General features: G+C 53.2%; 1 protein-coding gene across 2 annotated transcripts; it reads right to left on the bottom strand.

The window, feature by feature from the left end:
* Window positions 1-153: 153 nt before the first annotated feature.
* On the bottom strand, window positions 154-21,315 carry PHKA1 (phosphorylase kinase regulatory subunit alpha 1). 2 transcript variants are annotated; one of them, XM_031063419.1, is made up of 30 exons: window positions 21,160-21,315; window positions 20,632-20,679; window positions 19,919-20,087; window positions 19,473-19,555; window positions 19,217-19,297; window positions 18,718-18,816; window positions 18,467-18,613; window positions 18,097-18,150; window positions 16,550-16,672; window positions 16,348-16,443; window positions 15,491-15,598; window positions 15,219-15,297; window positions 14,639-14,773; window positions 13,490-13,599; window positions 12,273-12,417; window positions 11,271-11,349; window positions 10,773-10,852; window positions 8,814-8,990; window positions 8,326-8,420; window positions 8,018-8,157; window positions 7,733-7,889; window positions 7,494-7,573; window positions 7,216-7,294; window positions 6,998-7,127; window positions 6,530-6,631; window positions 6,011-6,126; window positions 4,393-4,563; window positions 3,822-3,875; window positions 3,481-3,681; window positions 154-3,230 (listed from the first exon to the last, which is right to left on the bottom strand). In XM_031063419.1, exons 2-30 carry the CDS (start codon window positions 20,662-20,664, stop codon window positions 3,057-3,059), a joined length of 3,297 nt encoding a protein of 1,098 aa, XP_030919279.1. In that variant the 5' UTR covers window positions 20,665-20,679; window positions 21,160-21,315; the 3' UTR covers window positions 154-3,056. The 2 variants fall into 2 exon arrangements, with proteins under 2 accessions (XP_030919279.1, XP_030919280.1); XM_031063420.1 differs by lacking the exons at window positions 154-3,230; window positions 3,481-3,681; window positions 3,822-3,875; window positions 4,393-4,563; window positions 21,160-21,315 and adding an exon at window positions 4,696-5,699 and having other exon boundaries at window positions 20,632-20,664.
* Window positions 21,316-21,323: the final 8 nt, after the last annotated feature.

Here is a 21,323-nt window from a genome sequence, read left to right as displayed (position 1 = left end):
ACCGGGTCCCTCGGGTCAGAGGGAGGCGCCGGGCAGGGGCTTGGGCGCTTTAAGGCTCCCCTGACGGGAGCAGGGATCACAAACGGAGGGATTAGCCATGATAGGAAAGATGTGTGCTAATGTCTTTACAAACAATTCCAAGGCCGAGGGTACGGGTGTTAACGTCTTAGAAATGGGTCTTAATGTTTCTACCCACTTCAAGCCACAGGTTTGTTACAAAACGCAGATAGTTTGATTCCTGAAACAGACAAATGGGTCCACACAAGCCTGAGTTTCTGAACTTTGGGGGGAAATGACAGGCTCGAGGGTAGAATATGTGGTAGACCGCTTGGGAAGGCTATACCTTCCCAGTATCTCAGCAAATGGGCTAAGGAGGAGGGCAACAAGCACCCGGGAGTTTAGGATAAAAGGAAGCTGCACATTGTGAAACCTAGAGAGAGAATATCCCACAGGCTGATGTCCCAGTGGACTCTCTCCCTTTATTTGAATAAAGTTGCAGGACTCCTCTGTCTCCTTTATGGACACTGGCTTTTCATAGCGTGATCTTCCCTACAACCACATGTACAGAAGAGCTTCTGCCCCAAGAGACCACCTGGCTTTGAGGCCAAACCAACCTGGACATCAAAAAACACAGGCAGGCACAGAGGAAAACACCTGGCTTTGGAGCCAGCCATATCCACAGTGGAGTGGCCGACTTTTGCCTGGCAGCCGCCCCTGCGCTCACACACAGCCAGCCCAGGGTGCACCACAGGCTACATGGGCTGAGAGTGGCGCACGACATGGGCACTGTCACCCTGCCAGCTCAAGAGACAAGTTCAGCTGCTGTCCATCACCCTCTCAGAAGGAGCTCAGGCTGTGACATCTACCTGGCAGAATCCACATCTTCTGTGCTTCCTAGAGTGGATGTGACTCCTCAGACAGAGCTCCCATGAAAACACACAGCCATCCAGGCCTCTGGGTGCAGGGACTGCCAAAGCCTTTCAATGGGAAACATGGCAGTGGTGAGAACAACTGTGTTCCGTGTGGCCAAGATCTGCCCACCCTCAGGGCTCAGCTATGAGAGGATGTAGAAAGATCAAGGGGCATAAGGGAGTCTGAGAAAGACTCGTAGAACCAGGCTCTGCCCTGCCTGACAGGAACAGCCACCTCAGAATACACAGGTTCAAGGGGATCCTGTATGCTCCCTTGCCAGGTGAAGGCAGTAACTTAAAAGGAGTGGGTGGAGGCAAACCCCCTCCTTGCCCACCTTGCTTCCCCACATGCCTCTGTACATCAGGTATGAATCTCTCATGTGGAAGGCCAGGCAATGGATGATGCGGATGTTAGTCCATCTACACCAGAGGTGTTGCCATGGCTGTGACACCCCCAGACCATGTCCACCTCTACAAGAAAGATGGGTTACAGTCGTAGGTGACTCCTTTCTGAGGGTCCAATGTGCCACACAGACAGTCCTCTTAGGGAAGTCTGCTGCCTTCCTGGGGCTCAGGTTAAGCACAGCACTAGGACACTTCCCAGCCAGGTTCAGCTTCAGACTGTTATCCACTGCTGCTCTTCCATGTGGGTGGCAATGAAACTGCAACACACAGTCCAAGGGCAATCAAAGGAGACTTCAGGGCCTGGGGATGGTTGGTAAGGGATTCTGGAACACAGTTTCTTTCCTCTGTCCTTCCAGTTGTGGTCAGTGACATTGAAAGAGATGGACTCAGTCTGCTGAATATATGGCTTGGTGGCCGATGTCACTGCCACAATTTCAGGTTTTTTAATACTTTTTTTAACAAGGCATGCTGCAGTCAGATGGGATCAACCTTTCCCAAAGGGGAAGAGGATCTTTGCTCAGAGCTTTGCTCACAGACAGCTGTAAACCAGTCTTGGAGGGGGACATAGATGATATCAGGCTGGCCTGTGACAAGCTGTGGGATATTGCAAGGTCAGGGGGTGCAAGTGAGGGTTCTTGGCCTGTTGCTCAACATGCTGAGTGTACTAGAGCACACCTGAAGTCTTACGGAGGTGAACTAGGGAGCCAAAAGGGAACCCCACTTCCTAAAACCACTTTGTGGCATGTGTGCCTGATCCTCATTAGTCCAACTGCACCATCCTGAGTGGGGGCTGACCTACATGTTAGATTAGAGCAGGGATCTGCTATGTCCCCATCTTTCTCTGTGCCAGGCTGTGGGAGATGGAGCAGAAGCCAGAGATGAGCATTAAAAGCATGGTTTTGATTGCACAGGTAACACCGAGTAGCCAGCTCAGAGCTGCTTCACAGGGCATGAGAACTCAGGAACCTGTCACTTGGCCACTAGAACCACTGCCAGGGATAGAGTAGATGGCACACAGGGGCTGCCACTGGCATGTCCCAGCCAGCCAGAAGCCCTGTACTAGCAGCTTGGAGGTAAAAGGGATCCTGGCTACCATAACTTCCCCAGCTCTGCACACGGGACACCCAGCGGGGGATGATGGGCTGCCTGCTTCCAAGCAGCACAGCTGTGGCTGGGCTGGACCATATTGATTTTGGATGCGCTGGGAGAAAGGCTCAGGCACCATCCCCTATTCCTCTAGCAAAACTTTTCCATCAGCAGCAGGAAGAGCAAGAGCCACAGCCTGCACTAGCATAAATCCTGCAGATTTGGAATAATAAGCAGCACAGAAGAGGTTAAAAACTGCAAACCTGTTAGAGGCAGGGAGAGTTTGAGCTGGTCAGAGAGCATTGTAATGCTGAGCACAACGGTCTGGTCAGGGGAACCCTTTTCAACTCCCTCAAACAGAGGTCTTTCCAGGGATGATGAATCAGGAGGAGTCATGCAGACAGAACCTTCTAACACAAGCACACTTCAAAGCTCAGCCTTTCCCTTGCTCTGCAGGCCACACAGGCACGGGTCAGTTTAGGACACATGCCTCCTGTGGAGTTCCTCAGAGGGCTGCTCACCCACCAAGAGGCCAGGGCTGGGAGGAGAGATGGCCACGCAGACTGCCTTGCAAACTAACCTAGTGTTCATCTTTACAAGCTGTATGAAACAACCATCCCAGAGCACCCCCAACCCAATGAGGAACTGCAAGAGCTACTGCATGGAGCAGCCATCTGTGGGCAGAAAGTCGTACACATACAAGGCCACCGACTTGGACAGGTAGGTCATGGTGCCAAACCGGCCGCTTGGTGCACTGTCATACAGCAGGCTGCAGATGCCTGTCGAAGGATCCCTCTCCAGCATGTGCTCATCAGCACCCAGGGCTTTCTGGATTTTGGACAGAGAAGCAGAGAGACATCATTAGGAAAAAGGGCAATCCCGTTATCAGCTTCCATCCCAAGTATTTTCTGTTGCACTCAGTGTGACACATTGATGATCAGGAGTGGGAGGAAGACACCATTGCTTGGCTGTGCCCCATGAACATAACAGGGAAAACAGGCAGGGCTCTCCGAGTGAGTGAGCCCTGCACAGGTATGGGGAATGTAGCCAGCAGCCCTGGGTGAGGCCTGGCCCCTACCTGCTCCTCATAGAAGAGGTCATTTGCTATGTGCAAGATCTTTTCCACAGCTATGATGCCACCAATGGTGTGCACTTCCATGTCCACCAGCATGGTGAGCACTAAGATAGCTTCCACCAGCAGCTGCCTGTACTCTGGCTGGGGCACACGGTTGAGGACAGATTCCACATGCACAGCAAACTTCATTTCCCCTGGGGTCATCTGTGAGGAGGTAGAAAGAAGTGTACCTAAAGCACTGTATCACCTGCTGAATTCCTGAGCTATGCTGGGCAATCACCCAGGGTAACCAACACACAATAACCCATGTGCCCCATCCCCCATTCACCCCATGAACCTCCTACCTCTCTGGTTGTTGAGGAGGGAAGAACAAAGCCCTCCACAGAGAGACCATGGCACTGCAGAACAAGAAGGAGAGATCATGGTTATGGCTTGGAGAAGCATCATGCTAAGATACATAGGTCCAGCTCACAAACTTGCTCCCACTTGAGCACTGGTGCATGCTGCCCATACACCCCAGCTCCGCCTCCTGACTCCACATAGCATCACTCCTTTCCCATCAATTCAGCGTCAGCCAGAGCCCCCTGCATGGGGCTCTATTCCCTGGCTCACCATGCTGAGGATTGGCTGTGCCCAGATCACCTTCAGCTGTGGCTCTAGCCATGCATTTGTCTGCTTGATGCATGAAGCGCCTGAGCAGTTCCCCTCTGCAAGATACAGGCTGAGGCACGTCCTACAAGACTACAAAGCAAGTGCACGTCTTCTACAGCTTTCCAAGGTCAGCTGCAGGCCTTGTCTCTGAAGCTTATATCTACACAACATCAGGGACCAGCCCTGAGTGCCTAAGTCCCCTTGGCAAGGCTGGTGCCTGGGACCAGAGGCTCACATGCATGGAGAGGCACCAGTCTAACTCACCTTCTGCAGGACTTTCCAGACCTTCTGGTAGAAGCCCACAGGAACACGGTTAAGGGCCCCATCCAGCCGGCGCCTCCGCTGCCACTGGCCCTGCCGGCTGTCTGTAGTGCCCTGGTCTTCTAGCATCCTTGAAAAGGAGTCCTTGCCCAGCAGCTCTGTGTGCCCAGCAGACTGGGCAGACAAAACAAGAACCACAGAGACTGCTGCAAAGTCAAATATCCCACAGGAACGCAGCCTGCTGCTGCTCAAGAGTTTGTTGTTTGAGGTTCTGCAGCCTCATTCCCAAGACAGAGCTGCTACCCCCTGCCCCCAGCAAAGCCCACCTTACAGCCCCAGCTCCCTGTAGCATCCCCCAGAGCACAGCTCCTTCCTGCAACCACAAACAAGACAGACCCCATATGTGCAGCCAACAAACATAGGTTACCAGAGAGGACCTGAGGGCAGTGCCCCTGGACTGCAAACTGAGGGGCTGAAGGAGAAAGGGAGAGATGGAAATGAGACCATGCCAGAGCAGGGCAGCAGTCACAGCAAACAGAGCAGCAGCAGCACAGATCAGGGTCAGGTGCCAGGGCAGTTATCCCAGGGCCAGGGCTGGCTGGAGACAGAGGGAGTTTTGAAAGGAAAGCTGCAGAGGGCTGCACATGCCAGAGCCGCAGCAGCAGTGGGTTTGCACTGGCCTGCACACAGGAATAGGACTGCTACTGCTCTGCTGGCTTGCTGGTATGGGCAGGGATTTAGTCTTGAGCAGACCGAAGGACCAGTAGGAAGGTCACTGCCCACAGACAACCCTCTGTGATGCCAGGTTTCACACTGCAGCAAGTTGGCCCTAACTCTGCTGCATCAGCCTGGCCCCAGCAAGCTCTGTCCTCTGTCTCTTTAATGACAAGACGTGTTCTAGAGCTCAGGACTCCTCCTGAACATAGGCACAAGAGGAGGTCCTTGGCATTTGTAGCTGACCACAGGCCTCCTTCCCCAGAGAAGAAATAGCTGGGGAAGCTGCAGGCAGGATCCAGTGAACTGTCCAGCAGAGTCACTACTGGTCATGGCACTGGCAGCATCAAGCCATCCTGTTCAGCAGATTTTGTGGGTATAATGGAATGTATTTGAGCACAGCTCCCAGCTGGCTATAATGGCAGTTGCTTAGAGGGGAAGCTAACTCATTGTTGCAGTAGCTGAGGGAAGCTTATTGACTTGTGCATGCAGGGAAGCCGCCCTGGTGCATGGCATGAGGGGCAAAAGCTGAGGCTGCAGGACTAGGAAGGCTTCACCTTACTCCCAGGCAGAGACTGCCTACGTTTATCCAATTGCTGCAAGAGAAGAACAAAATGAAGGTTCTGCTGTTGGAAGATGCCCACCAAGATGCTGGCCACACCTGGGACACCACATGGTCCTCCTCACCCCTGCACCTTCTCAAGCACCCCTGTGCTCCCACTGCATTGCCAGAGCAACCTCTACCCACTACCAGATTCACCCCAACTTTCCCCTCAGGACAGAACTGGAGACAAAATTAGCTCCTGGAAGCATCTGTGTCTCCCACTCTTCCATCAGTTCTGCCTGGTTTGTAGCTGGTTTTCACCCACAAGACCTGTCATGAGTAGCCTGCACCACCTGCCCTCACCTGTTTGATTTCACTTTTCAGCCTGATGAGGCCAGTGCGCTCAGGCCTGGTGGTCCCGACAGCTCCCATGTCACAGATGGAGACAGCAGTAGTGAGCGACGAGTCCACTGAACGCACTGGTGGGGAAGAGAGGTCTAGAGTGGGCAACATCACTCAAGGCATGGCCATCCCTCATCTCTCATTGCTGCCCGGGCACTGGGACCTCTGCATGACCTTGCCCTCTAACATGATAGCATCACAGATCAATGAGCACAGTACAGAACTGCTTCAATCTAGACCCAACCAGGTCAAGTGTCAAACTAAGCAAAGCTCAAATAGCCATGAGATTCAGGCTTGATCCCAGAAATCACTCAGCCCCACCCTTATGAAGAGCAGAACTTCCTGCTGGACCCCTCCAGTACTGAAGCATCTGTGCTGAACATGGGGAAGAACAGGGACAGCGCTCAAAGGTATGAACACGTAGATCTGGCCATGCTGTGCACTCAGCTTTGCCCCAAGATGCTCTCTGCTGCAACTCACCGCTTCTTTCCACCCCAAACTCCTTGCCAGAAAGGATGTGGTAGAGGAGACTCTTCATGTCTGATGGGCTGAGATTCATCAGGTTCTCCGTGGCTTCTCCAGCTGGAAAGAAGAGAACTGTGATTTTGTAGTCTACCTCACAGTCCTCCTAGGACATTTCTACCCTGCATGCCATTTTGTGACCAGGGGGAGCACTGGTACAGGAGCTCATCTGGCAAGGACATACACTAGGCTCCTATAATATGGACTCTTCCCATGGCCAGCCCTACACATGCTGGGATGGAGACTGCAGTGCAATCACTTGTTTGTACTGCTCAAGAACATGTCCAGCTGCAGACACTGGCACTTCCATGCAGGGTCTTGTCCTAGCCTGAGCTGCCCACTTTTAACAGTACTCCTTTCTGGCTGACAGAGCCCCAAGCATCACAGCACCTACCCCAGCAAGGGTGTTGTCTCTGCCACATGTACCTGAACAACGCAGGGAGTGTGCCAGCTCTGTTGCCATCACCTGGATGATAAGCCCAATGCGGATGCGGAACATCTCAGCAAACAGTGCAGGCTGCGTGCGTATGTACATGGCTAAGTACACCATGATCTCCTAGAGGGACAAAGGCAGATCACACCTCACTGCTGCTCACTGGAGCAGACACCCAGCTTTAGGCTCCCCTGACACCCCGGCCCCTCACCTGGGTGAGGATAGACACACTAAGGTTCTTCTCACTGGCTTCATCAATAAGATGAACAAGTTCCTCATAGGGGATCGGGCTGGGGTGTGGACAAACAGCAGAGCAGGTGAGAGGTGGCAGAGCAAACCTTGCATATCCCCAGTCTGTACAGCCCCAAGAGGAGAGATATAGGCTGGGGACAGCCACCCAGGGCCACTCCTGCCCATGGACCCCAGAGCAGCAGGCTCACATCCAGACCCAGCCCAGCATGCTTGGGGAGAGAGAGGTGCCACACTCACGTGGAGATTGTCTTCTCACGTGGCTCTGGGGGCAGCCCCACTGTCAAGTGTTTCTGGTGAGACAGGAGGTCAGTACAGGCCTGGGGACAGAAAGGCAGCCGCTGTCAACAGCTGAGGGTTTGGGAGCTCAGCACAAGGCAGAGGAGACAGAGCTGACGCAGCTGTGGTTCTCCTGCTCACTCTGCTGCCTCCTCCCTGACAGACCTCAGCCTGTTAGAGGCTGGCTGTACAGCTGTTACCTCATCCAGAGCTTCAACTTTCTTCTTGAGGATACCAGAGATGTAGCGAATCAGGGCCCACTGGCGTGTTTCCCCCACCCGCACATACAACTCAGTGAGGAGCTCCTTGATGGTGGGGCCAGGCTCACTATCAAGCCCTGTGTGCCACTCGGGTCCCCTGTGAAGATGAAGGAGGTGCTGCGTTATGTCCAGCAATTTGTCTGTCGCAGCTCCCTGGCAGGCCCCCTGGGCTGTGCCAAACCCCTCTATGCACAGTGAGCCCTCAGGACACAGAGATCATCCTACTTGAGGATGTGGAGCATGTAAAGGATGTCTGCTTGTTCCTGCAGTGTGGGGCAGATGCGCAGCTGGTCCACCAGTGCCTTGCAGTCCACGTTGCCATCCTCATCCCGTGGCAAGTTCATCTCTGCATAGAGTGCGTGGCTCTGGAGGAAGGGAGACCTGTGCTGATGATTAGCATCACCAGCACCCTGCACCAAATGAACCCATGCATATTCTCCCTCATCAAACAACAGGACTTCCCCTTGCAATCCTGCAAGGACACTCTGGCTATAGCTGAAAGGATAGCTCAGTCTGGGAGAGACAGAACTCACCTTGCTATCCAAGTCATGCTGGTGGAGTGAACTCAGAAGCTTAACTGACTGCTGCGATGCCTGGAAGATCCTGCTGGGGACATACATCCCAACATCTAAAAAAAAACCCACAGGTTGGCAGAGACACATCTAACTCCAGTCACCACTACTGTGCCCCAAACTACCTCAGACACTGACACTGCTCCCCAGCCAGTTCTTGCAGAGAAGCTGGCTATGGGAGAAGGAGCCCCTGTCCACCCATTGAGAGGAACACCGCAGGGAGCTGCCATCCTTTATTGAGTTTTCATGGGGCTGCCCAGGCACCAACTCCAAGACACTCCATGGCCAGGACTAACATGATGGACATAAAGTGCCTTTGCCCAGGTAAAGGCTTAGTTTCTCTGCAACCCACAGGAACTCTAGCATCATACAGCTGTGAAAGCTCCCAAAGCACTTCAACCTCACCCCTGGGCTCAAGGGAAGATGTGGAGGGTGTTGGAGTTACTCACTCTGGACATGCAGGTCCTTGGCCTTGGATGCCAGGGACATGAGGTCACGGGTGGTGTGGACAGCAGCCCTGAAGCGGCTCAGCCCTCCCCGCTGGGTGGTCGGAGGCAGGTTTGACTGCGGAGTCGTGCGCTGTAGCAGGTGATCCAGATACTGAGCAACCTCATCGTCGGTGTCCTCTGGAAGGGAAGGCAGCACAGCAGGAGTTCAGCCACTTTGAGTCATAGCACCAAAGGCCCAGAGAGCTCCCACCTGTGCCTCAGCAGGGAGAAAGCTTTGCTGGCTCCACAAAGTGACAATGTAGGGCCAGTGCTGGCAGCCAGGTAGACTAATGGACAGTGCCAGCAGCCAGGCACACAAAGCACCCCTGTTCCTGCATGACTGCTGCCTAGGACACTGCCTGCCCTAAACTGGGGCTCTGTACATGTCCCACGTTGACAAAGGAAGCAACAGCATGTTGCTGCAGCATGTCTCTGATCCAAGCCTGTGCAAGGACAGGAACATCCCACTCAAACCCTGCAGGAAAACCCTCACACTCCTCTCCAAGGAAGAAGTGGGGCAGCTTGTCCAAGCAGAGACCACTACAAGCACCCAAGCACAGCAAGGGCATCTTCCAAGCAGGACTCCGGCAAGGGAGCAAGGCAAGGTGGGTTTTGCAACAGTTATTTGTAAGTTGGAGTTACAGGAAGAGTTATGGTTCCTGCCTGGCTCTTTGCCCAGCTTCAAGCAGCTCCCAACTCCACATTAGGATCACCAGAGGCACCATGCACTAATAGCAGCATGGAAAACGGTGCTCAGAGGCCAGGTCTCTGCTCAGCCAGGAGATAAAAGTGAGGGGATGCCCCTGGGGGGAACTGCCCCAGATAAAACACAGATGTCAATGCACTAACAGTGGGCCAGGGCAAAGTTATGCTGCTCTCCAACTGGCAAACTCAGAGATGTGTTGGGCCCAGGAGACAAGCTGCTGACTGCACCTGAAGCAGCATGGCATCCCCTTTCCACCCCTCAACAGCATGCCTCGTGACAGCACCTGAAGGCTAGGCTGGAAAAATCCTCTAAGCACCACCCTTGAGAACATTCACCTGGCTGCAGCATCTGACCACAGGAAATCTAAAATTTAGCATCTTCGAGATGCTGTTGAAAGGCCAGGCAGATCCTCTCACTGGAGCTGGGAGGCAAAGCAGACACCTTGGTCAAACCCTGATGCAGCCTGTAAGGAGGCTGCAGATGAAGTGAGAGAAGGGCAAGAAAAATGAGCATTCACAGTCCCAGCAGTGCGTTCACTGGCTGCAGGAGCTGCAGAGATAAAAGAGATAGTGGGAAGGCTGATGATGACCAGTGGTAGGTCACACAGGAGATGTCCCTAGGCCTGCTTGAAAGGGGAACAGCAAAACTTGCACCCTGCATTGTCCCAGCACAAGGTGGGGGTCCCTTATGCTGTGATGGGCCAAAGCATTCTCAGGTACTCTCTATACAGCAGTAAGGCTTCAATTTGGCACTCACAGGAGTAGCTCTGCCCAGGGGAGGGGCAAAGGCTTGTGGAAAAAAACAGAGATTAATTAGGTGGCTCTTCCCCACCACCTTGGTCACTGTGCTATCACCTTCTGCACTGCCATTTATGCATCAAAGATCCTCAGCCACATCTCCCAAGCTGAGGCAGGCTGCCAATACTTTATTTCTTCTCCACATAGCAGCTTATGAAGGTCAGAGCTGCTCATTCCAGACAAGGTTGACAGACAGCCAGATGGGAACATGGTGAAAACCCAAGCATATGAAGAACACAGCGGTGTATGCTGGCAGGGAGGTTGGGTGTTATGGTTTTAAGGGTGAGTTAGGCATTTGCCACCCACAGCAGTGACTGGCTGGCTCTCCCTTATCATCCTCTTCTACCTGCAAGCCATGCAGCCACTCCTTCTCAAAGCTGTCACTGCTGAGCCTGTAACTCATGGCAAAGACCTTACCCTCTGGCCCAGGGTCCATAAAGCTGAGGTGCGTTCGGCATGATGTTGTCAGGAACTCCGACAATTTACCAGTCTGAATTCTGGGCAAGAGATAGGAAGGTCACATGGAGAGGAAAGGGGAGGTGATACCCTTGGCTTTACCTCCTGGCTCCTGCCCTTTGATGGGGAGAGACACGTTCACCAGGAGCATTCACACACTGGTGTCTACTTTAGCTGCCTGCAGCTCTTTCAGCTGTGGGTGCGCATGGAAGGGCTGCCCAAAAACTATTAGAGAAATCCTGTAGCCATGGATTTGATGACATGAAGAGCCATGTCCTCTCTTTCATCTCCTCTGTTGGGATTGTAGCCCTAGGGGACGCTGATACCCTAGCACACCCCAGTGTATCTTCCCCAGCTTGCTCCCCCACGCCCTATGCTCTGCCCAGCAGGTATCCTCATAACCAGGCTCTTGGAGGCCATGAGCCCTCTCCCTACTGCACTGCAGGAAGCTGCACTCACCTTGCACCACCGAAATACCCATCCTGCAGCTTCTGCAGCATTGCCAGCACCGTGGGATGCACACTGCTGCTGGTTTCATCTGTGTGGAAGATGCACAGGCAGTCAGGCCCTCACGCTCAAACTCACCCCCAGAATGTAACCCAGGACTAGGTGAGCATTCAGACACCCAAAGCACCATGGCCAGACCCTTACTGTCTGCAGTACCAGCAGCAGCACCACCCAAAAAGGGAAATTCTGGACTGTCCGGGCTGGATTCAAGGAAAACCATGCCAGGATGCACTCCAGGCTCCACGGATTTCACCTTTGGCTGAAGCAGACAGTACCAGACAGCAGCCCCTAACAGCCCCCTGCTCTGTCTCTGCCTTTCACATAAGGAAGCAGAGGAGTGGGCTGCTGTCAAGGTCAGGAGACACCACAGCAAAAGGCAAACTCGAGAAATTAAGGGGATTTTAAATACACAAGGAGAGACAGAAAGGCCTTAAAGGAGAACAAAGTCACTTTCCTACACCAGGCTCATAGGGAACCTGTGAGCTGCTGCAGGCAAGCCAGTTCTACTCGGTGCCTTTGCTCCATCTGGTTTACTGTTTTCCCCTCTCTGTTGACTAGGAAAGCCTTTAGCAGGTGCTCAATCTTAGGGAAGAGTCAAGACACAGAAAGAGCACCAAGAACACTTCTACAGAGAAATTGTGGTTTTGGTCTTGTTCCCAAAACGCCTTCCCATAAGCCTATTTGCCTGGAGCCTCAATACGTCTGTGCCAGCAAACAGCTCTTGAGCTGCAGGTACTAGTGCCTGACAGACAACCCTGTTAGCTGCCAGGCCAGCTGCCCACTCAACATGGCTCCTCTGAGCAGTAAGCTCTGCACAGGACACTACTGGCTGCTCCAGCCTCACCATGTCCCTGTTATTGAGACGACCACACATTTGCCCACCCCCTTCCTCCTGCAGAGCTATTTCCCAGGGCTGGTCTAAGCAAATGCCTTGCCACGCTGGAGCATCTATACCGAGCATGGTGTGGGAGATGGGGAAGGTGATGGTTGGTCGCCCAGTCATCCTCCACCGGCTGCACAGGTAGGAGAGGTCCGTCCTCAGCATCTCCACAATCATCTTGTTGTCAAGAGCCAGGTAGAACTGCTGCTGGTCTATGAACTGTGAGGACAGCAAGAGACATGATCAGCCCTACATGTAGTCACTAGGTCCTTATGGTGCCACCTATGTCTTCCCACAGGCACACAGTCAAGCTAGCCATGCTGTGCACCCAGAGGGCATGTGCCTTTGCACTCACAGCTCATCCCTTACTTGGCAGGTACTAGTACAGCCCAGCAAGGGACCCTCAAACCCCAGGGCAGCTACTGGCCACTAACAACTAGGGGGACATAACTAACACTGTTAGCATTCAGAACCACATAATCACATAAGCGATTATATACTGGTGCTTTTGTTAAGAGCTCTGGGAATCAGGGGTGTTTTCACCTCAAATCTGATTTCCACCATACATTCGAGGTTAACATGCTTTTATATTCTATTGTTATATAACTTTCATGTTAATTATTAAACTTATATTGTTCTATTGTATACATAGATTTCAGCTAAGCATAGCCCTCCTTAAGTTTCCAACATAGTTTCTCATGATTCTTCCTATGATTACATAATAATTATATTTAATTACTAAACAATCATCACATCTAACAATTATATCATTTATCATACTGCTTACGCAGGTGCAGTGATCTGAGAAAACACAAAGCCTAACATTTTCAGAATCTATCTTTAGCATTTTCCAGGGTCCTATTATCAACACCATAGCTCAGCAGCAGCAGCATCCAGCCCCACACAGTGAGTCCATGTCGTGCCTGTTTCAAGTGAATATGCATTCCCCATAGTGCTAGGTTTGGATTACTGCTTGTCCCCTGGACACATGTCCCTGGCCTGCCATCAGCATCCTCCTGGTGTCCTCGTCAGGGTGAGCAGAGATTTTCATCCAATACTGATCATTAAAAGGCTCAAGCTGTCCCAACACCCACACAGCCAGGACCACCAACTGTGCTGCCTCATGCCACAGAGTTGGACTACTCCACACTCGCACGCTGTTTAGAGAGTGTTGGAGTCACACATTAGAGTGTGTATCTTAGAACGAGTGAGTAGTCAGTCATTGAAGAAACTTCCTACCCAGTTTCATATCACAGAATAGCTAGGAATGAGCCTCTGCAATGTCACTCACCTGTGGGGTAAAGGTAAAGATGCTCTTCCTGATTTTGTAGAGCTTGGAGGTCCCAAGGACACCCATATGCCGGTAGGGCCGTCCAGTAAGGCACATCTGCTTGTTGCGGCCTGGGAAGGCAGGGAGAGGAATTTTTAGTACAAGCCTTCTCATGAAAGGGCTGCAGCAGCAAGTAGTGCCAAGCATCTTGTTACTGGCCAGCAGGGAAATGCTGGTTTGAAGTTGGGATATCCCAGAACTGTGTGTCAAGCTGATACAGTTCTAAGGGACAGTAATTCTGTCCCCAGACCTGCCCAGAGGGGTAGGAGACATGGTGAAACAGTAATACACAGCCTTTCCTGACTTCTGCAGTGTCAAAGCTTCTGGTCTTTGGGCACGTCAGAAGCAGGAGCAGCGCTAGGGGTGCCCCTCTGCATAGGGCTGGGCCCCCTAAGCTGACAGCTCTATCAGCATTCCAATTGCTCCTGGATGACTCCCAAAGCCCAGGATGGTGCAGCAACAGCATTACCCCTTGCTTGTCAGCTCTGGCAGCTGCCAGGCTGCGCCCCCTGCCCATGTCACACTTGGCCTTTTGGTGGCCTAAATTAGCTGCCAAATTAAATCACAGCAGATCAGGTGTCTCCTTTGGCCCAGGCTAAATCTCTGGCTCCTGCAAAACAAACCTCATGCCCGAGGATTTGCAGCATCAAGGAGCAAGCATGCAGAGGTGAGCACATCCTCCCTTCACACTCAGCCCTGCCCACCCACCAGCAACAGCCATACTGCCTGAGGTCTGAGCCCTCTTTGCCAGGGACAGCCAGAGGACGCTTCCCGGGGTCTGGCTAGCCTCCCCCATCCAGATCTGAATACAGGAACAGAAGACAACTCCTGCCCACATGAGGTTCAACATCTATCAGTCTCTTGTCTCTTCCTGGGGTGACCATGCAACTGCAAGCCAAAGCTCTATTCCTGTCAGAATCACACTGAACAGCACTGTCTGCCACTTTGTTCCCCTTTGGCATCAGTGGCCTTATCAGGCCTAGAAATGGGCAGCAGAATCCTCATCAGCCAAGCAAAGAGCAGGACATGACTGTCTATGAGCAGGAGTGCCAGGGCTGAGACAGACCCTTCTGCACCCCATTTGCTGCAGGAGCAGGGAGCCCAGCTCACCCAGCCGGGCATAGATGTGGCTGAGGATGCGAGCAGGCTGCACTCTGATGGGGTAGACGTCTGCCACAGTCTCCACGTTAATGCCTTCCTTCTGCAGGATTGCCTTGATCCCCTCTGTTTCAGCCAGCATACACACTGTGGATGGAAGACAGTCTCAGTGCAACAGAGGCACAAGGGTGTGTGACAACACTGCCCCATGCCTTTGGGGACACATACAAGGCACCACACCACAGAGAAGAAGCTGTCTGGGGTCCCTTGGGAACCAGTTCCCACTGCAGAAGTCTGCTTTGCTCCTCCTAACACTCTATACACACAAGTCTTCCTCACCAAGTGGCAGGAAGACAATTTTCAGCCTCTCCGCAGAGGAGGCTGCAGCAGATGATAGTTTTGTGGGTCAACACAGGATGAAATGGAAGGACTTGCACCCCATCTTCCACCCACCTTGCCAGGGCTGAAACTGGGCTGTATTGGCAGCAACCCATCAAGCAGAGTCACCCCAGAGGCACTTCTGAATTCTGCACAGCCAGAGTCCTCCCCACCTGCCAGACTCAGGGGTTTGGGACTGGCTCCTTTCCCTCACCTTGGACCACCACATCAGGTTTAGGGACAGTCGCAAAACGGCGGTTGAGGGGATCTATTTCACCAGGAGCTAGAAACCCCTGTGGGAAAAAAGGTATAAAGAGATTAACATTTTATGGGTAGGGTAGAATGGATGCTGCCTACAGGCAACCCACCTTTAAGAGGTCCTGGGGGATGGAGGTGACAACTTCCCCATGGTGGGTGGCAGCATTTGCACCTTCACAGTTCAGAGCCTGGTCCCATAGCCCTCCCCAGCACCCAGGGTGACCCTACCTCAGCCATCAGACAACCCAGGATGTAGAGGGACTGTCCCCACATGTGTGGCAGCTTGCCCATGGGTATCCTATCCACAGTGTGTGGATTCCTGTATTCTTCATCCACCTGGAAGACAAGTCAGGAGGTCAAGAAGGGATCCATAGACACAGGATGCTGAAGGAAGCATCCTCACTGCATCCTGAAGTCCAGCAGTTCAAGGCTTAAAACAAGGCCTGACAACAGCATTTGTCACAGAGCCAGGTTACATTCCTCCTCTCTTACTATGACTGCCCTGGGCATCTGTGTCAGACAACAGAGCAGCTGCTCAAACCATGTTTGGTTTCTCAGCTCAGGCCATCCCACTAGAACTGACATGCCCCAGGAGCACCCAGAGATGCTTTCTGATACTGATGAGAAGCACATCTTTCCTGGATAACCTGAGCATCAGGAGGCTACTGCTCTTAGCCCAGGCCCACACAAATTCCCTCACCACTGAACTGGAGCTCAGCACTACCTACTCAGCCCAGGTCTGCTTGTCCTGAGCTCTCAGAGCACTCAGTCTCTGAGCAAGCAGACTGTCAGCAAAGAACTCTTGTGTGTGGGAACAAGAAATGCTTTGGGAGAAAAACCCCAATTTTTATCACAGTTTCCTAACAGCTCCAAGCCATCCTTTTTATACATGAGGTTTCCATGTACTACATGTGCCCCTTCACTAACAATTTGGGTTAATAAGCACTTAAAGCTTAATTATCTGATAATGAGACCAGGAGTTTCAGCACTGGACTTTCATGATCCTCGTGGGTCCCTTCCAACTCAGAACATCCTGTGATTCTGTAAGACACTTCTGCTTTCCACCATAGCTCAGGTTCACTCACCTTATCTGGTGGGACACTGTAGAGCTCTGGCAGCAGGCGTACCCCATTCTTCCCCTTGATAAGAACCCCTTCAAGAGCTTCCCGGTACTCCTGCACCTGAGAAGAGAGCAGAGGAAATCTGCTGCAAGCTACCTGCTTCCTCCACACACTTCTCCTGCCAGGGACTTTTTTCCACTAGCCCAGCAGGTCTCACCTCTCTTACCTGCTCCATGTTTCCACTGAAAATCCCATCAATCATCAAGTATGCCCAGAAGAGAGGCCACTCACACTCAATGTTCTCAAACAGCTTCAGCTCAGCAGGTTCATAGTAGAGGCGTTTGGGGTCCTGTAAGTGACATCAAGGCAGGTGGTATGTAACAGGATCCCCTCAAACTGACAGGGCTTCTCCTCCTCGTGAGACCCTAGCCTCAAATGTCCTCCCAGCCCTTATTTGCAGATGGCCAAGAAAGAGCTGAAAAGCAATTTCACCTCCAGCCTCTGTTTTCTCCATTGAACTACCCCCTCCTGGGCCCCCTGCACTGATAATGGAGAGACTTACCCTTTCTGGGGTCTACATCCCCTGTGCCATGCTGGGTCCCCTCTGCCTTGCCTGCTCTGCCTGAGCCTCTCAGCATCTGTCTCCTCCAGCACCATCAACCTGGCCCAGCCAGGTGAGAGGGCTTGGCCTGGTCACACAGGGCCAGAGACGTTCCTTCACAGCCCTCCTGCCATGTGGTAACACTGTGAGCCCAGCACAAGGGAAGTTGTCAGGATGAAGAGCTGCCTGCACAGAGCCCTCCCACCACAGTTCTGTGTGGTGTAGTGCCCTTTCCTCAACCCTCCCTGCTAACTGCTCTGTCTGCTGCAGAGAAGGGAGAGTGTTGACCTTAGCAGACTATTCAGGCAGAGAGGACAGAAGGAACAGATATCTTCTACTGGACTCCAGCCATAAGCTTCCAAAATCCCATCTGACTCCAGCTAGCAGCATGCCTCTGCAGGCACTGCTGCCCTTTCCATGCCTCACAGCTCCCCAGAAGTAAGTAATCCACAACTCTGCATGCTGCCAAAGCTCACAAGCACTGGGAACACTGGATTGGAGATGCTGCTGCTTCTCTCTGGCTCTGGAGGATAGGCAGCCACACATACTGCTTATTATGGGCAGGTCTGCAGAAGTGCAGCAAAGGAGAAGCATTTAGAAGTACTCAAGACAAAAGGTTACAGGCCCAGAAGCTGGTGATGACTTAAGAGCCTCTAAATATCATTTCCTAGTTCAGCAGTTAACAAATGAGACTGCTGCTTATAAAATTTTCCTGTTTTCTCTCCCCAAAGCAGCAAACTCTCCACTTGCTCCCAGGGCCATTCTGACAGTACCCAAGCTGACTGCTGGTCTAGGAGAGACAGAAGCAGCTTCGTGACCTCCAGAGCTACCTTGCTCAGGGCTGATGCAGCCCTGGAAGAGCCTATGCTCAGCAGGGCTCCCATGCTGGGCACTGGTCCCACCTTCTACCAGCCTAAGAAAGACACACCACCGGGTCTCAGGATACAGGCAAAGCCAGTCTCTGGCCATCTGCTACGGGCATGGGTGGGACATACCACCTCTCCAATGAGCTCTGGCATTTTGGGAAGCCTTACCCAGACCCATGACACTGCCTGGGGCTACTCAGGGCTCCTGTCTTCCCAGTGCTCCCTAACACAGCCTTTGTGCTGCATCCAGGCGGACTGCTGCTTGGCAGTCAAGTTCTGCCAGGCAGCAGGGCTGAGGACCCTCACCTCTTTGGGAGTCCTGTATCCGTCCCGGAGGAAGCGGCAGCAGCCATAGCGGCCCTGGAAGGGAGGGAAAGATTTGCTGAGCAGTGTGAGATACCTTGTACTTTCAACGCAGAAGCAGGGGCAGGGTGTTTCCTTCAGCCAAACACCCCCTCCCTCACTCACGAAGCACTCAGGTACCACAATCACAGCCTGGGGGGGCCACAGCACACAGGGCTGCTTCTTTGCACACCCCTGCCACAGGTCACGGAGACTGGGACAGGACATGCCCCAGCAACCCCCCACAGAACATGTTTTTGGGAAAAAAAGGGCTACAGCAGTCTGGACTGCAGCTGTCTCCTGGGAACAGTGAGACAAGGGCAGAGATGCTCACCTGCAGCTTGGTGATAATCTCCTGCTTGGTGATTTTTACCAGCTCGCTGTCCTCCACAGCAAATGCCGGGTAGGAGATGACAGAGAGCACACTGGCATCCACCTCCTTGGATGTGGAGGCCCTGGGCAGCATTGAGTGGAGGATTGACTGGGCAAAGGGGAAGGAAAGGTGGTTAGGCTGTCAGGCTAACACTGCAAAACGAGTAGATCACACTTCCTCTTGCAACAGTGTCATGGCTCAGGGGGTCTCACCTGGCAGTGCTGCACTTCATCTGACAGCACCCATATCACTGACTGCGGGCCTCCCTTGGCTCCAAAGAGATCCAGCTCATCCAGTGCCTCCAGGGCAGCCTGCAAGCAGGGTGAGACACAAAAAGACATGTCCTTCACCTTGCTGCTCATCTGTAAGAGCTCTCATTCCATGCTAGTCCCTCTGTGTAAAGCACTGCCCGAATTTAAAAGAATTTGAACTCTGCTGTGGCTACAGAACATCTCTGGTCAAAATGGGACATCTCCAGACATCAAAAGGGTCTAGGACATTTCTGCCACACTCCCCCAATTAACTTTTCACTCCCAGTTCAGGCAAAATCCAGGCTAGAAGGGCACAGTTTTATCCCAGTGCACAAGAAGATAGGTTCCTGGGGAACCTATCACTGTATTGACCCTCAGCAGTTCAACATGCCCAGCCTGCCCTGTCAAAAAGCAGCTCAGTGCTCCTCATCCCACCAGCCAGCATTGCTTCCCAGTTCACCTTGGCCATGCCAACAGAACTGGCATTCAACTCAGTGATGCCCTGGTTTGTCTTGTCACCACGCTCCCATATGCCAAAGTCCTGTGAAGAAGGCACTGTTTCAGAACACACGCAGACAGCCTCTGAATCCCACCCATCCATGGTGCTTCCAGAAGGTGCTGATGTGGCTCAGGTGGAACTCACAGCTGTTCCTAGACACCAGTGCAGTATCGCCACCATCGGAGCACACCCCTCCTCCCCAGCACATGCTACCCACCGCAGTTTTGTAGGCAGCTTCGATGTAGAACACAAGGTTCTGGATAAAGTTGACTTCATCCAAGCTGTGAATTATGTGAAGGCCTAAAGCAGAGGGAAGAATTCACATTATGCTCCAAGCCCACAAGCATACTCAGAATGGGGCTGCAGTAACCCAGAGATGATTTCTCCCCACTGCATGCCTGCCCAATGGGAGCTATGTCCTAGCTGACTCCATCTCCACTCCCACCCCTTACAGCAGCACTGGGGCTTCAGACAAACGGGCTTTTGGAGAGACCAACATCAAGGGGCCCAAAACTGCCTCAGGTACTGTGAGCATAAGGAAACAGTGGGGGTCACGGAAGCCATTGCAACAGCTTGGCACCCAGGATGCTGCATCCAAACTGAGACTCTGAAGAACCTGAAGAGTAGCATGCTCAAAGCTGCAATGGGACCCCCCAGCATTACCTGAGGCCGTCATTTGTGCAAGCATGAGGAGGTACAGGGAGGTAGCATCCATCTGTAGGTGACCCCATTCGTGGTCTCCTACCACGGTGGCACAGGTGTGGGTGTTATACTTGGCATGCAGGCAGTCCCTGGTGCTCTGACTGTACTTGAAGGCCTCTACCTTGTCCACCTTGAGAAGGGCAAAGAGATGCAGGCATTCATCGAACCCTGTCTACAGAGAGATCTGACAGCTTCTGAGCCAGGGGCTGCCCCATGCCATGAGTGGAGCACATGGAGTCATGCCTGGCAGGGCAGAAATTCCAGCTCCCTGGGCTGAGCCCCACTGTGCACGAAGGCAGTGAGTTCAGGCTCACATGCTGCTGCAGCACAGGACTGCAGCAGTGGACAGCCCACTGCCACAGCTGCACCATGTAGAGAGAAAAGAGTCACCCCAAATGCCCTCAGGGAGGAGGGGCTGTAGAATCCTGCCAGGCCTCGTGACAGGGAGCAGCTAGCCAAGGCTCCACTGGCTGCCAGCCCACAACTCAGGAACTTCAATCACACCCATGACAGATGCTCACTCAGAACTTATTTCAAGACTTGTTGGAAGGGCGCCTTCCCTCTGCTTATCAAGGAAGGCTGGGAGGGCTGGGGGAGCTAGGACAATAGCCTCTGTGGTATAGCAAGGCTTTAAGGAGACCACGTGACACTCAGAGGTACTCCCCAGCCCCTACCTGTCTCATCATGCACTGGAGCAGCCCCTGCATCAGCTTCACCACGCTCTGCAGGAACAAGGAAAATAGGTTTGTTAATCTCCAGGAGAAGCCCTGACTCAGGATCAGCTGGCCGCTGACCTTTGTGGGGCTCAGTGTCCGCAATCAGAGCCCCTGCTCATATTTTCACAGCCCCTGGGTGACAGCAGAGGGAAGATTTCTTGGTCTGCCAGCAAGGCCAGGCTGCCATGCTGTGCAGGAGGACAGAGGGCATGGCTGCAGGACATGGCCCCCCAGCCCTTAAGAAAATGTCTGTGGCCCCAGATCACCCCAGAGCCAGAGGTCTAGACCGTCTGGTTGGGCTCCAGTGTGGTCTGGGAAGAGCAGGTTCTGACATCCATTCCCACTGCCTCCCGTGTCGGGGGACAGTCGCGTCCTCATCCTCACTGCACTGCCCCTGACCCAGCTGTGACCTGTGGCTGACCAGACCGGGGTGACTGCGGTCCCCGAGTGACACCAGCCCTGCCCCCGGCTCCTGCTCCCTCCTACCTGCTCCAGCTCGTAGGCCTTGGCCTTGTCCTCGTCGCGGTCGGCATTCTTGCGGTAGGCTAGGCCAAGACCCCACACCGCCAAGATGCTGTACACGTTGTCCCGGACCCAGGCGTCCTGGTGGTCGGCGCTGGCGGGGAGCAGCCCCGTCACCGCGTCCTGCG

Source organism: Geospiza fortis, unplaced genomic scaffold (assembly GCF_000277835.1).
Source record: "Geospiza fortis unplaced genomic scaffold, GeoFor_1.0 scaffold412, whole genome shotgun sequence".
NCBI classification, from domain to species: domain Eukaryota; kingdom Metazoa; phylum Chordata; class Aves; order Passeriformes; family Thraupidae; genus Geospiza; species Geospiza fortis.
This window is presented reverse-complemented; position numbering and strand designations above follow the sequence as displayed.